This window comes from Elephas maximus, chromosome 1, assembly GCF_024166365.1.
Source record: "Elephas maximus indicus isolate mEleMax1 chromosome 1, mEleMax1 primary haplotype, whole genome shotgun sequence".
Lineage (NCBI taxonomy): Eukaryota > Metazoa > Chordata > Mammalia > Proboscidea > Elephantidae > Elephas > Elephas maximus.
The window spans coordinates 13,282,342-13,296,220 of NC_064819.1; the positions used below are offsets into that span (position 1 = coordinate 13,282,342).

The window sequence follows — 13,879 nt, forward strand, 5'->3', positions numbered from 1 at the left end:
GATATCTTTTGCTGTGTTTTCTGTCACCACATCTCGCTGAACCCTCATAATCAGCATGGTTAGATAAAGTTACCCATTCTTCATAGACAGGGAAGCAGGATCGGAACCTTAAGGCACATTAAGGTAGCGTATGTGATGGTTCTCAGGTCAGGCAGCACTGAGTTCAAATCCCGGCTTTGCTCCTTACTGGTTTCATGATCTTGGGCAGGTTCCTTTAACCCATCAAAGCCTCTGTTTTCTCATCTGTAAAATGGGGCTTGTGTTACTACTTATCTCAGAGGACTGTTGTGAAGAGTAAATGAAAGAATACTTGCACGGTGCCAAGACACATGGCGAGTGCTCAGTATGTGTTAGTGATCATTGGTATTGCCCACCCAGGCTTCAGAGCCTCTACAGCCACGTTGGAAAGTTGAAGCTGTGTGTTTGGGCCTCTGAAGCCCATGCTCATTTCATCATGCCTGGCCCCAGGTCTAGGGACCAATCACACACGGGTGAAATTATTCTTAACATCTTTCTACGAAGAGTTCTATTTTAATCCAAGTTATCCCTGGAGTTCATTGTTCTTAACCCTTCCTTCTTGGACCCCTCGTATCTGTCAAAACTAAAACAAAATGAGGAGTTGTTTGGAGGAGTGAGAAGGGACTCAGACACATTCTCTCTCTCTCTGTCTCACAGACACACACACACACACACACACACACACACGGGGTTGTCCTAGTAAAGGCGCAGGAGGGAGACTGTAGTAGGGGTACGTCAATGCAGTAGAATGTAGGTTCCCAGCCCCCTGCTCTGGACTTAGTGAGTGAAAACTTCCAGGGCTGGGCTCTCCGGCGACTGGAGGGGCATGTTGGTTTGGAACCCGTTTTACAGGGACAAGAGCATGAGCTTGGAGTTAGACACTGGTTTGAATTTTAGCTCAGATTTGAATAGTCCATATAATTGATTCACGTTTTTAACTTTCCCAAGCCCCAGTTGCCTCATTTGTAAAATATGGATGATAACGATGGTGTCTGTACCTCAAAGTTTTTGGTCTGGATTAAATGAACTATGTATATAGAAAGCACTTAGAGTAGCGTCTGACACGTGGTAAGCTATAGTAACTACTGCTATCCTCTTCCCCTTTGAGGAATCAATGGAATTGAAGTCATCTGTGAAGCCTAAAATTGTGGGACTGTATAAGAAGGAACAAATAGCATGATCCAAGTTCTACCAACATGGGATTTTTTTCTCCTCTAAAATAGGAAAGTTTTTATTGACTTGAAATATATCACAGTGAGATTAATTTTTTTTATTTCTTTCCTGTTAAGTGTTAGACACCATCATGACCAAGAAACTTGTCTTCAATAATCTGCCGCTTTCTGTGTTCCCGTACTATCCTTCTTTGGGTACGGCCTTGTACGGCAAGGAGAAGCCTCTGATCAAGCTCCCAGCACCACTGGAAGTGCCACTGGCTCTTCCCATATGGAAGTTCTTACAGAAAAAGAATCACCTGATTGAGGAGATAAATGGCGAAATGGGACATTGCCACTGTGAGCTAATCTGGCCCCAACTCGATAGTGTTGTTACCATCAGGCCTGCAGCTACCTTAGTCAATCAGGGAAGGCAGAGACTCAATTCGTGGAGTGAAGAGGCTGCCACAGCATTCTCTGTTATCATATCGAAATATCAAGATATCACATTTGATGTGGACCCAATCGTGTGGGACAACATAAAAAATGATTTAGAAGATAGTAGGGTTTTGATTGAGTTTGATACACTTAAGGAGACAGTAACCATTGTAGGAAAATCAGAGGATATGCAACACATGGAGCCACAAACCAGGAAATTAATAGAAAGCATCATCCAGAAAATCAAAAGGGAAGAGCAAAGCCTGAAGGAAAAAGTGGCCGTTTCTCCAGGAAAATATTCTGTTTTGTGGCACAGTGGTTTGCTGGAGGGTCTACGGAAGGAGTGCCCAGAGGTAGAGATTTCTTACGATAGAGGCACTGGACACGTATGCCTTAACGGGCTTCCTGCCGATGTGTATAAAGTGAAGTGTGAAATTCAGGAAAAGGTGCACACCATGGTTCAGAAAAGCGTTCAGGCTCCCTCTGAGATTTTCCAGTTTCTGCAGCAGGTGGACTGTGAAGAATACTCTGAGTCTCTTTTCATAGCAAAGGACATCCTTGCCGTTTTTGCCCTGGAGGGTACAGCTGTGCTCCTAACCAGCTGTTCCCCTGATGTGCTACAGAAAGCTGAAGAGCAAATGGCCAGTGCCTTAAATTATAAATGCATTGACGTGGAGGATGGAGACGTTCTTAAAGATAAGAGATGGAAGCGGCACATTGGCAATTTGCATAAGAAACATAATTCCGCCTCAAAAACTGTAATCATCGATGAGCTGACTTCAGGACCCATGGCTAAGGTCATCATTGCAGGCTGTGCCAGAAACGTAAATGAAACCTATGACTTGCTTTTTGACTTTGTAGAAAAACACGCAAAAATAGAGAGAATGATTGAACTAAAGCCTTCCTTAGTTGTTGAGTATTTAAGGACAGAAAAGAAGCCAATTTGGTCAAAGATAAAGATGAAAAATGTGCGGGTAATTTTCAACCCCGAGAACAAGCAAAAAGGCATTTTACTAATTGGCCCAAAAGCTGAAGTCCTGGAGGGAATGAACACCATCAAGCAAATCCGGGACTCTGTATGCATTAGAGTCACTAGCATTGATAAGCCAGGAGCTAGCCAGTTCTTCCGGGATAAAGGACGGTATTACATAGCTGAGGCCAGGCGGCTCTTTGGTTGTTCTATTGAGCTACAGGAAGATGAAGAAAAGACGGAGGGTGGTGGCCCAAGTGGGAAGCAGTGCTGTGCTCGGGTAGACTTGGTCCCTGGAGTCTCGCTGGTGGTCCAGCAGGGTGACTTGACTCACTTTCCCGTAGAAGTGGTGGTGAATGCATCAAATGAAAGTCTCAACCACGTCGGTGGCCTTGCCGCTGCTCTTTCAAAAGCAGCTGGCCCTGAGCTCCAATCCGACTGTGACCAGATAGTGAAGAAGAAGGGCAAGATCCCACCTGGCAGTGCCGTTATCTCGAAAGCAGGAAAGCTTCCATACCGCCACGTGATCCACGCAGTTGGGCCCATGTGGAAGGTGAATGATGCACCAAGGTGTACGTACCTGTTAAGGACAGTGGTGGAAGAAAGTCTTTATTTGGCTGAAAAACACAAGTACAAGTCCATAGCCATCCCGGCTATTAGTTCCGGAATTTTTGGCTTTCCCTTACAGCAGTGTGTGAAGACCATTATTTTGGCCATCAAGGAGAGCTTCCAAAATTACAGGGATGGATGCACCTTGAAAGAGATTTACCTTGTGGATACATCTGAGAAGACAGTTGAGGCTTTTGCTGCAGCTGTGAAAACTATGTTTAAAGACACAGTGCCTGATGATGCTTTCTTGCCCAGTGTACCAGCAGCAGTCCAGCCCAGGCTGAGGAAAGGTCTTGAGGACGGCAACACTCTGATGTCCCCTGAAGGCCTGAGGGTCCGTCTGGTGAAAGGAGATGTGCAGGATGTGAGGGTGAGTGTCCCAATTCACAGACTCCACCAAGAGGTTGTGACCTCCACGTTGTTCCTTGTTCTCTCATCTGGGACAATAGATGAGACCGTATTACGTGGGGATATCCAGGGAGAGAATTCCATGCCTCCATCCCTAGCTGGAAACGGGCTCACTTGGATAATGGAGCTACTTCACCATATCATTTACTAAAAGATTGGCCAATTATTTCTGGGAAATATAAGTATATTCAGATCAGATCACCAGTAACTGGGAAATCATACTAATGCCTCAAATTTGCACAGCTCTGTATGCTTCTTCAGTGACTCTACAGCTGTCAGATTATGGCAAATGTAAGATTAATTTCCTATCACATTTACAGGTAGCAAATTAGAGTGTGGGGCAGGCAGAGGACAGGAGCCTTCTTAGTGGAGCTGAGGAGGGGTGAGCATGGGGTCCAGAGTCTGAGGGACCATCAGCACTCAACGCTAGTAAGGAGGGTTCACAGAAAGTGGAATGTGCCCCCAGACACTGCTAACTCAGAACTGAAATCGCTCCCAAAGCCCACTTTTCAGACGAAGATTAGACAGACCCATAAAACAAAAAATACTACAGGTGAGGATTGTGCTTCTTAGTTCAATCTCGTATGGCAACTCCTGACCAAAAGCAGGGTGAGAAGGCAGGAAAGAACAGGAACTGATTGAATGGACACCGGGAACCCGGGGTAGAAAGGCGGAGCATGCTGTCACATTGAGGGATTGCAACCAATGTCACAAAACAATGTGTGTATAAATTTTTGAATGAGAAATTAATTTGAGTTGTAAACTTTCACCTAAAGCACAATAAAAAAAAAAAAAAAAGTGGAACATGGACCAGCCAATAGAGACATTTGCCTGTAGTTTAATAGCTGGCTGGACCAGAGTTGGGCCTTCCAGTGAATATTTGCCCCAGCCTTCCTCTGGCTACTTCTGGGGGAAGTGCCCAGGGCACAGAGGGAGTCTGGGACACGTGCCTTGTGAATTCCCACCTTGCCCCATTGTCCCCCACACTGCTACTAGGCTCTTTTGCACCCCACTTTTTAATAGGAAGATTTATTGAACAAGTTTCCTAGCACAATAACAAAAATCACAATTCAATGGAAATTTTAATCAAGGCCTGAATGTTTTGTTCAAGGCCATGATCAGAGTCTTATCAACATTGAGTGTCAGTTGTCCTCATTATCTTGAAATGGAACACAATTGGCTATGCTCTACAGGATATTAGATGAACTAGATTTAACAAACTTGCCAAATGCTGTGAGTTGTTTTACAAGAAAAAGTATCTCTAAGCATCCATCCAAATTGTGTAAAATGTGACACAGTGGAGACTGCTCTAACCTGTTGAGCATAGTCTTTACAGCACGTGTCTTGAGAAAAGGCAGACTTTTTAACAGTCATGGTCAGGCATCCTCCTTTTTGTGTAAAGAGCTTTATTGAGGTATAATTTACATACCATACCCAATAAATTCAGTGGCTTTTAGTATATTCACTAAGTTGTGCAACCATCACCACAATCAATTATAGAACTTTTTTTTTATCACCCCAAAAAGAAACTTCATATGTACTAGTAGTGACATCCCTACTACCTCCCCCCACCCCCCAGGCCTAGGCAGCCACTAATCTAATGTCCGACCAATGGATTTGCCAGTTCTGGTCATTTCATACCAATTTAATCATGTAATATGTGCCGTTTCTGTGTCTGGCATCTTTCACTTAGCATAATGTTTTCCAGGTTTATCCATGTCATTGCATATATCACTGATTCATTTCCTTTTAATGGCTGAATCGTATTCCATTGTCTGGTTACCGCATTTTGTTTATCCATTCATCAGTTCATGGACATGTGAAGTGTTTCCACTTCTCACTATTGTGAAGAATACTGCTGTGAACATTTGTGCAGAGGTGTTTGTGTGGACGTTTGTTTTCAGTTCTTTTGAGCATAGACCTAGGGGTACCTGCTAGTATATACCTAGCTGGTACTATGGGTTATACTTAGGTTTAGTATGAGGAACTAACGTACTGTTTTCCAAAACAGCTATACCATTTTACATTCCCACCAGCAATGTATGAGGGTTACAATTCTGCCCCCCGCCCCTGCACCCCCCACCAACACCTATTTTCTGGACTCCTTCAGCAGTCCCATACCATTTTTTATATTGTTTTATGACAGTTCTTAATTTGCTCTGCAGTGTTATTTAAATACCGTGTGCTTACTCACTTTTCAGCTGTTTCAGTCTCTGAAGCTCTAATCCTCTTAGCCTTCCCCCATTGTGCCAAGACCAGTGGCTCGAATATCATAATCCTTGATGAACGCTTGTTGTTAGAATTTGAAACAAATTGTTGGTTTTGTCTTCAAGACCGATGTTGTTGTCAACTCCATTCCCCTGGATCTTGCACTTGATAAAGGCCCCCTTTCTCGGGCCATCTTAGAAAAAGCTGGGCCAGAGCTCCAGGAGGAATTGAACAAATCCGGACAAGGGATGACAGTCAACGTGGGCACAGTTCTCAAAACCAGTGGTTGTAATCTATACTGCCAGCACGTGCTTCATGTGGTGCCTCTGGAGTGGAGAAATGACAGTGCATCTGCACAAAAGGTAGGGCCTGGTTTAAAGTTTACTAGAAAATTGGGTTACCCTTTGGACTGCCCTTTCAGCATAATGTAGATTGGATTATGTCTGTTTCTCTCTATAATAATGTCACATTCCTGGCAGCTTCCATCATTACGGCCATTTCTTTCAGCTGTAGCTGACTTTTCCTGAGGACTAAATAATAATATAAATTGATTAGAGTGCTGAGGAATTATTGGGGCTCAGGGAAGGGTTATTGAAGATCATACTTCAGTGAGGAAAGGGAAATGAGCGTATGAAGAGTGGAAAGAGAATTAAGGGTAAGAACAGCAGTTGCTTTGGTTTTCCCTGTCATTACTAAGTGAATTTGAATCTTTTTGGAGAGTCTCTTGCCTTCTCTTTTCTTTTTCCTCATTTATTCCTATATTTTTCCTTCCCTTTCTGACTGTGCATAGTCTCTGTTAAAGCCAGGACTTTGAACTGGTTCATTCCAGTTCAACCCCTTGCTGAGAACTTAATTTCCACCCCAGATAATACTGAGTCAGAATCTACATTTTAACAGGGTCCCCAAGGTGATTCTTATGTATATTCTTATATATGTGTAAGCATTCTTATGTATATTCTTATATCTACATAATGCATATGCATATCCATATATATATATATATAAGAATCACCTGGGGATCTTGTTAAAATGTAAATTCTGATTCACTATATCCGGGGCAGAAATATAAGCAAGGGGTTTAACCAGAATGAACCAGTTCAAAGCCTTGGTTAAAACCAAAAAGGAGTCCATAGACATCACAGTCAAAGTTGCTAAATTGTTGTTCTTTTTGTTCTAACTCCTATTTCTCAGCCAAGATTTTTAATCATGTGCTTTGTGCTTTTTAGGTTATGAAAGACATAATCAAAGAGTGTTTGAAGATCACTGAGAAGATGTCCTTAAAATCAATCACATTTCCAGCTATAGGAACAGGAAATTTGGGATTTCCTAAAACCACTTTTGCTGAATTAATCATTTTGGAAGTGTTGAGATTCAGTAGCAAGAATCAACTGACAGCTTTAGAAGAGGTTCACTTTCTGTTACAACCAAGTGATCGTGGAAATATTCAGGTACAGTCTCACTTGTTTATGGTTATTTTGTCAACTGAGCCCTAATGTTCTCAAATGTCTTCCTGGTCTAATAAGTTGCTTCTTTCAAGTATTGTTCATATAGAAAAATAAGGAAGTAGTGTAAATTAGCTGTAGCATGGCAAATTTCCAACAAATTTATGGATATAGAAAACATTTACCAGCTTATTAATGAAATTTCAAACATATACAAATATAGACAAAAGAAAGTATAATGAACCTCCTTGTATCTGCCACTCAGCTTTAACAATTATTAAATTATGGACAGTATTGTTTCATCTTTATTTCCCTCCCTTCCATGTTATTTTGAAGCAAATCCCATACATATCTTTCACCCATAAATAACTCAGTATTTTTCTTAAAGATTCTTTTAAAAAAGGAACAAAACCACAATATACTCTACCATACCTAAAAGAAACTGGCAAAATAATTCCTTCACTTCCTCAATTATCAAGTCAGTGTTCAAATTTCCAAGTTATTTCTTTTTGCTTTATGTTGTTTTTACAGCTTACTTGTTTGAATCAGAATTCAGATACAGTCCACATATTGCAAGAGTTGACATCTCTCTTAAGCCTCTTTTCAATCTATAGAATTCCCTTCCATATGGACAGAGAACTCTTAATATGTAATGTGAAAGCACAGTTGTAGGAAATGCAACAAATAGTGTACAACTAGGCAGGATACAACTGAAGGATATGGTTAGAATGAACTCGCCACATTAAGACCGGAGTAGTAGAGTTAGAACCAGAAATACTAGAACCATCTTTGGGTATAAAGAGTACATCAACCAACTTCACATTTACCGAGTACCAGCTGTGGGTGATATACTGGACTAGACATTTATGTTTCAGCAGGAGGCATCAAAGTCATTATCACTGTCCTCCAAGTCCTTACAATCCAGTGGGATAGATGATAGAAACTTTTGAAAAGTTTCATGATACTGCAAGAATTAAACAAACAGATTAAGACCAGCAACCCAAGAGAATTTCCCGTGGTTCATTGGACCATCTGAAATTTTAGGTCATATTTTTATTATTTTCTTTGGAAGCAAGCAAATCTAACCCAAATTCTAATCGGAAAGCCAAACTACAAGAACAAAATATGTGGTCCATTTAGTGACCTGTACAGTAACTTCTATTCAATAGATGCTTTTGAACAACGTCCTTATGACTTACATTATGGGAAATCATGTCGAACAGGCTCAGTAACACACTGTTTCCTCCTGTAAATCTCAAGACTTTATATACATAAAACTAACTAAATTAGAGGCAGTAAAGGCTGAGAATGGTTAGGAAGGGTAATCAGTCTCTGCCAGTTGTCTGCTCCCTAGCACAGTGCCTGGCACATGGGAAGGGCTCAGTAAGTATTTATTGAATGAATGGATGAGTGAGTAGTTGAGTGAGTCCTGTGACAGGGACCTGAACCTTTTTGGAAAAGAGGTTGCAGAACAGCAGCCCTGGTCTGATTATGGCCACTAGATTTGTTTTGTTTGGGCTATTATTGAAAACAAAACAAAAAAAAAATCAGTTGCTAACATTTAGAAATAAAAAAAATTTCATATAAAAATCCAGATTCCCATTGTGACCTAAAAACTAACGAGTTCTGGCACATTGGACTTGAATTTCTGCCTGGCACAGTTAGCTGTGGCTCAGTCGAAGGTGCTCTCTAGTTCTCTAGAGTTGAACCGTCACCTGCCCTGGCCCCTGGAGCTGGCCCCTGGAGGCCTGAGATTTTGGAGACCCTTGTTCTATAGTTTCTCCTGGTTCCTCTCCCATCATTGGATCAAACTCTTAGCCAAAATATTCTCTGTTTTTCCCAATAAAGGTCTGTTGCTTATTTACAAGGAGGAAGAAAGTTGTCACTACAAGGTAAAGAGATGAAATTTACAGGTTCATTAACCCTAGAATATATATACACTAGCCACTTGCTCCAAAAAGTATCATGCCCTTAGCCTTTCATCTCCTGGTATGAAGAAGTTGAAGACTGCAGTGTTTGGGACCTTGTGCTTTTCTTTCTCCTAACACTGTATTTTCTACAGTTTGCAAGTTACTTGCTTTTACTGTTAATGAAAGTAATACATGTTCATTGTAAAAGCTTTAAACTATACTAAGTGTATAAATTCTTTTCGTTGTATTTTATTCCAGTCTTCTTTTATACATGTATATTTTTTAAGTAGAATTCTATAAATGTAATTTAACATCCTTCTTTTTTCGCTTAATATAAAATGAACATTTCCTATTCCGTTAAGTAGTCTGTAAAAATATCGTTTTTTTGGCTGCTAAATATTCCAACACATGAATATGCCAAAATTTAACCATTTTCCTATTGGATATTAAAATCGTTTCTTTTTTTTTTCTATTACAAGTAGCAGTCTAAAGAACTTCCTTCTATTTATGTCTTTGTTCACATCCTTGGTAATTTTCTGTGCCTAATTTATAAATTAAACTTTATCACAGTTATGTATGTATAGGAAAAAACATAGTATAGATAGGGTTCAGTACTGTCCTCGGTTTCAGGCATCCACTGGGAATCTTGCACCATACCCCCTATAGATCAGGGGGGACTCTTGTGGAATTATATGTATTGTTTTCATAATTTTCAAAATCAATAATGAAAATAAATAATACTGTTTGAGAATTGTTCTCTCCTAAATATGTGTGCATGTTGGATCTAAAGACTGAGGATGAAACTTCTGCATTTATTGAGGATTGTAGTGATCAAAACTGTGTTTGTATTTTAGGCATTTTCAGATGAATTTGCCAGAAGAGCTAGTGGAAATCTCATCAGTGACAAAATTCCCAAGGCTGAAGGCACACAAGGTTTGGTAAAGCTTTGCAGTTGAGAAATTATTTCTAGTTGCTAAGTAACTATTCAGTGGTAGATGAAAGAAGGTAATGATGATTTTTATTTAAAAAGTCAATTAGTGATAAGTAAGATATGAAATTATATTCCATACACCTGAGCACGCAAGACACTGGCCACGTTCATGTGATCTGGGGAAAAAGAGAAGGCAGGCCAAGTTATATAAACCATGTAACAGTTTTTAAATCATGATGAGACTCCTGTTGTCTAAGGATGATGTGACATGTTTGTTTAGAAATAGACATTTAGAAAGACAATACCACATCAAATGCATTTCCTTTGCCTAATGTTCTGAGATAATATGGAAATAACTACTGCTATCTTGAGTTTTGGAAATCCTGGTGGCATAGTGGTTAAGTGCTATGGCTGCTAACCAAAGGGTTGGCAGTTTGAATCTGCCAGGAGCTTCTTGGAAACTCTATGGGGCAGTTCTACTCTGTCCTATAGGGTCGCTATGAGTCGGAATTGACGCGATGGCGCTGGGTTTTTCTGGGTTGGGTATCTTGAGTTTATCTTGTTTGGGGTTCTCTAAGGCATCTTGAATCTGAAAATGTACGTCTTCCATCAAATTTGGGAATATTTTAGTTATTATTTCTTCAAAAAAATTTTTTTTCCTGTACGAATCTCTTTCTTCTCTCTTTCTGGGACTCTTGTAACATGAATGTTGAACCTTTTAATGGTGTCCCACAGGTCCCTGTGAATTTCCCCCCCAATACACACACAATTTTTTCTCTTTATTCTTTAGATTGGGTAATTTCTACTGATCATCTTTCAAATTCACTGACTTCTCCATTATACTATTGAGCCCATCCAGTGAATTTTTTATTTCAGATATATTTTTTTAGTTCTAAAATGTCCATTTTCATATATTTTATACATATATGTGTGTGTATACATGGATAAATAGGTAGACAGGCATACAGACAGACACAAATTAATTAATTAATTGTAATTACTTTGACCTCATGGAGCATAGTTATAGTAGATGCTTTGAAGTCTTTGATAATTCCAACATCTACATCATCTTGGGGTTGCCATCTGTTGATTGTCTTTATCCTTGAGAATTGGTACATTTTCCTGGTTCCCTGTGTGGTGAGCTGGTGAGCAATTCTGGATTACAGGCAATATGGTGAGACTCTGGGTCCTATTAAAATTCTCTGAAGAATGGTGATTTTTTTGGGGGAGGGGTTTGTTTTAGCAGGCAGTCAATTGGTTAAGTTCATAGTGCAAGTTCTGTCTCCCCTTCTGTGTGGCAGTAGTTCAAATGTCAGTTCTGTTGTTAAAACTTATGCTTTGCTGCTTTGGGTCTGCGCCATGGCCGCACAGCTCAGGGGTGAGCCAGGGACTTCTTCTAGTCCATACACAGAATCAGGGGATCCCCTTCTCCAGCTCTCTTCTCTCTAGCATTCTCCTCATATTTTGTCTTGTGGGGCCCGTTTTCCAGGTCCTGTGGCCAGAAAGACAGGGTTCTCTTAGGAGAAAGTAGAGAGAGAGAAAAAAAAAAAAAATAACAACACACACACACACACATGCAAGCACACACGCACACACACACACACACACACTCTCCAGACTGCAGGGTCCCTTTTTCTGATTCCTCTGACCCGTAATGCAGAATGTCTCTCAGAGTTTTAGCTCCCTGCGGTGCCCCTGTGAAGTTCTGCAACCAGGGTCACCCTTGGGGCAGGGCCTGGAGAAAAAAGTGAGAAGAAAAAATTGATATTCCCTTTCGCACTCTTCAGCTCACAGGGACTCCTTTTCCCAGTGCTCTGGCCACAGTAATTCTCTCAGAGATTTTGCTGCCACCCATTGTGTGGTTCTGTGATGAGGGCCGCCCTTGGGTCAAAGCTGGGAGAGAGAAAATAGGAATAAAACAACAGCAATGACAAAGGGTACTTATCGCTATACGGGTTGATTCTTGATGTTTTGACTCCCCTCCTCAATCTGCCTACAATTTTTGACTTTTCAGAGTCCCCAGGTAGTGGCTTTTTGTATTTATGCAAAGTTTTTGGTTGTAATTGGCAGGAGAGATAGGCTCTAGTGGACTTACTTCTCCCTGGCCAGCACCAGAAGTCCATGTTTTACATTGATTATATTTTCTAACCGTTTGTCAGAAATAGAACTCAGGGTCAAGGCCAGGGTTAAGACCGTAGGTCACTGAGAGAGAGATGGACAGACGGGACGGATGGGATCTGATGGGAAAGGACAGACTCACTTACTCAAGGAGCATGAGACCTAAGTCCTTGATGTTGCCTGCTTGGTTATTGACTCCATTTTCTTTTTCTTTTCAGCTTTCTATGGTGCTGTTTCTAGCCCTGATTTAGGGGTGCATGAGATGAATATTGGTTCCGTCATCTTCCAGGTGGCCTCTGGAGATATCACCAAGGAAGAGGCAGATGTGATCGTAAATTCAACATCGAACACATTTAACCTCAAAGCAGGTACTTTTCTTGTAGGATTTTGGCTAACGTAAGAGTTAACGTGATAGATCCCATGAAGGACAGTTTCCATAGCCAAAACTGATTTTCACAACTTTGTCTTGTTAATATTAATCAGTAATTTTCAAATTATTTTGACATGGTTACTCATGGTTACAGTTTTATGTTTTGACTGTTCATCATTTGTCCACCCAGATACCGATGTTTTCATTTGTAAATGATTCTAAAAGTCTGAGAAACTGAATGAATGGATTGTTTGTCAATGAAATAAACTTCAGTATTCATAGGTTTGTTTCTTCAGGAGAAGTAAATAGGAAAGTTGTTTTTCGGTGCATTTGTTCACTTTTGATGATCAGTCAGACTACTGATTCCTCAAATCCATAGTCAGTGTTTTTTTTTTTTTTAAGCAGAATATTATTTAGGTAATTACCCCTGCTTCGTGTGCATCTTTATAGAAAGAATATGAATGTTTTAAATGTTTGCGAGGTTCAATTAATTCTTTTTTGAAAAATTTGATTTAGGCCAAGCTGACAAAGTACCAGGTAAAACTGAGTTACCTGTGCAGTAAGGTGATTCTCCTCATATTTTATGTATATGAAGTGCCTTTCCGGTAGGGCTGGAGCCTGGTGGTGTAGTGGTTAAGAGCTCAGCTGCTAACCAAAAGCTTGGCAGTTTGAATCTACCAGCTGCTCCTTGGAAACCCTATGGGGCAGTTCTACTTTGTCCTGTAGGGTTACTATGAGTCGGAATTGACGTGATGGCAGTGGGTTTGGTTTTTTGGTTTACTCCAGTAGGGCCATATGCTCTCTGAGGACAGGGACCGTATCTTGGCCCCTATGAATATCTAACTCAGTGTCTTAAACATAAACCATACTTCATTAAATCTAAGACAACATCAATTATGACGCAATCTTTTTTTATATACCACTAAGAAAAAGAATAACACTTAAGTTATGATACCTCCTCCAATGGTTGTAAGACATTCTGATTTCAGAGATGAAAAGGTGTGAAAAAATTTTACTTATTAAAGTTAATGAACTATGGAAATAGGTATTTAAATGTTTGGGAAGCAGTGTTTCATGGTGGTTTAGAACAGGAGCTCAGGTCCCCATATTGCTGCTCGCTCTCAGTGTGATCCCCTTTGCAGTGGTCACAGCTTTTTCACCTTTAGGTCATGGAAATCTAATTCATCTAGCTGAAGAAGAAGGCATCTATTGGTTCATTGACCTGTCTTCAAGAGTAGTCAGTTTCAGGCATGGCTGTATCCAGATGTCCCAAGTGATACCATTAGCACTTAGTTTCACTCCCTCC

The 13,879-nt window shown here is 40.5% G+C and overlaps 1 protein-coding gene across 1 annotated transcript in view; it reads left to right on the forward strand.

The window, feature by feature from the left end:
* PARP14 (poly(ADP-ribose) polymerase family member 14) overlaps window positions 1–13,879 on the forward strand; it is a 57,141-nt gene that overhangs the window by 24,752 nt on the left and 18,510 nt on the right. The window contains exons 6-10 of the mRNA XM_049877988.1: window positions 1,308–3,556; window positions 5,928–6,164; window positions 7,029–7,250; window positions 10,009–10,087; window positions 12,422–12,571. Of these exons, the coding sequence (XP_049733945.1) occupies window positions 1,308–3,556; window positions 5,928–6,164; window positions 7,029–7,250; window positions 10,009–10,087; window positions 12,422–12,571 (2,937 nt within the window). The remainder of the gene's footprint in view (window positions 1–1,307; window positions 3,557–5,927; window positions 6,165–7,028; window positions 7,251–10,008; window positions 10,088–12,421; window positions 12,572–13,879) is intronic.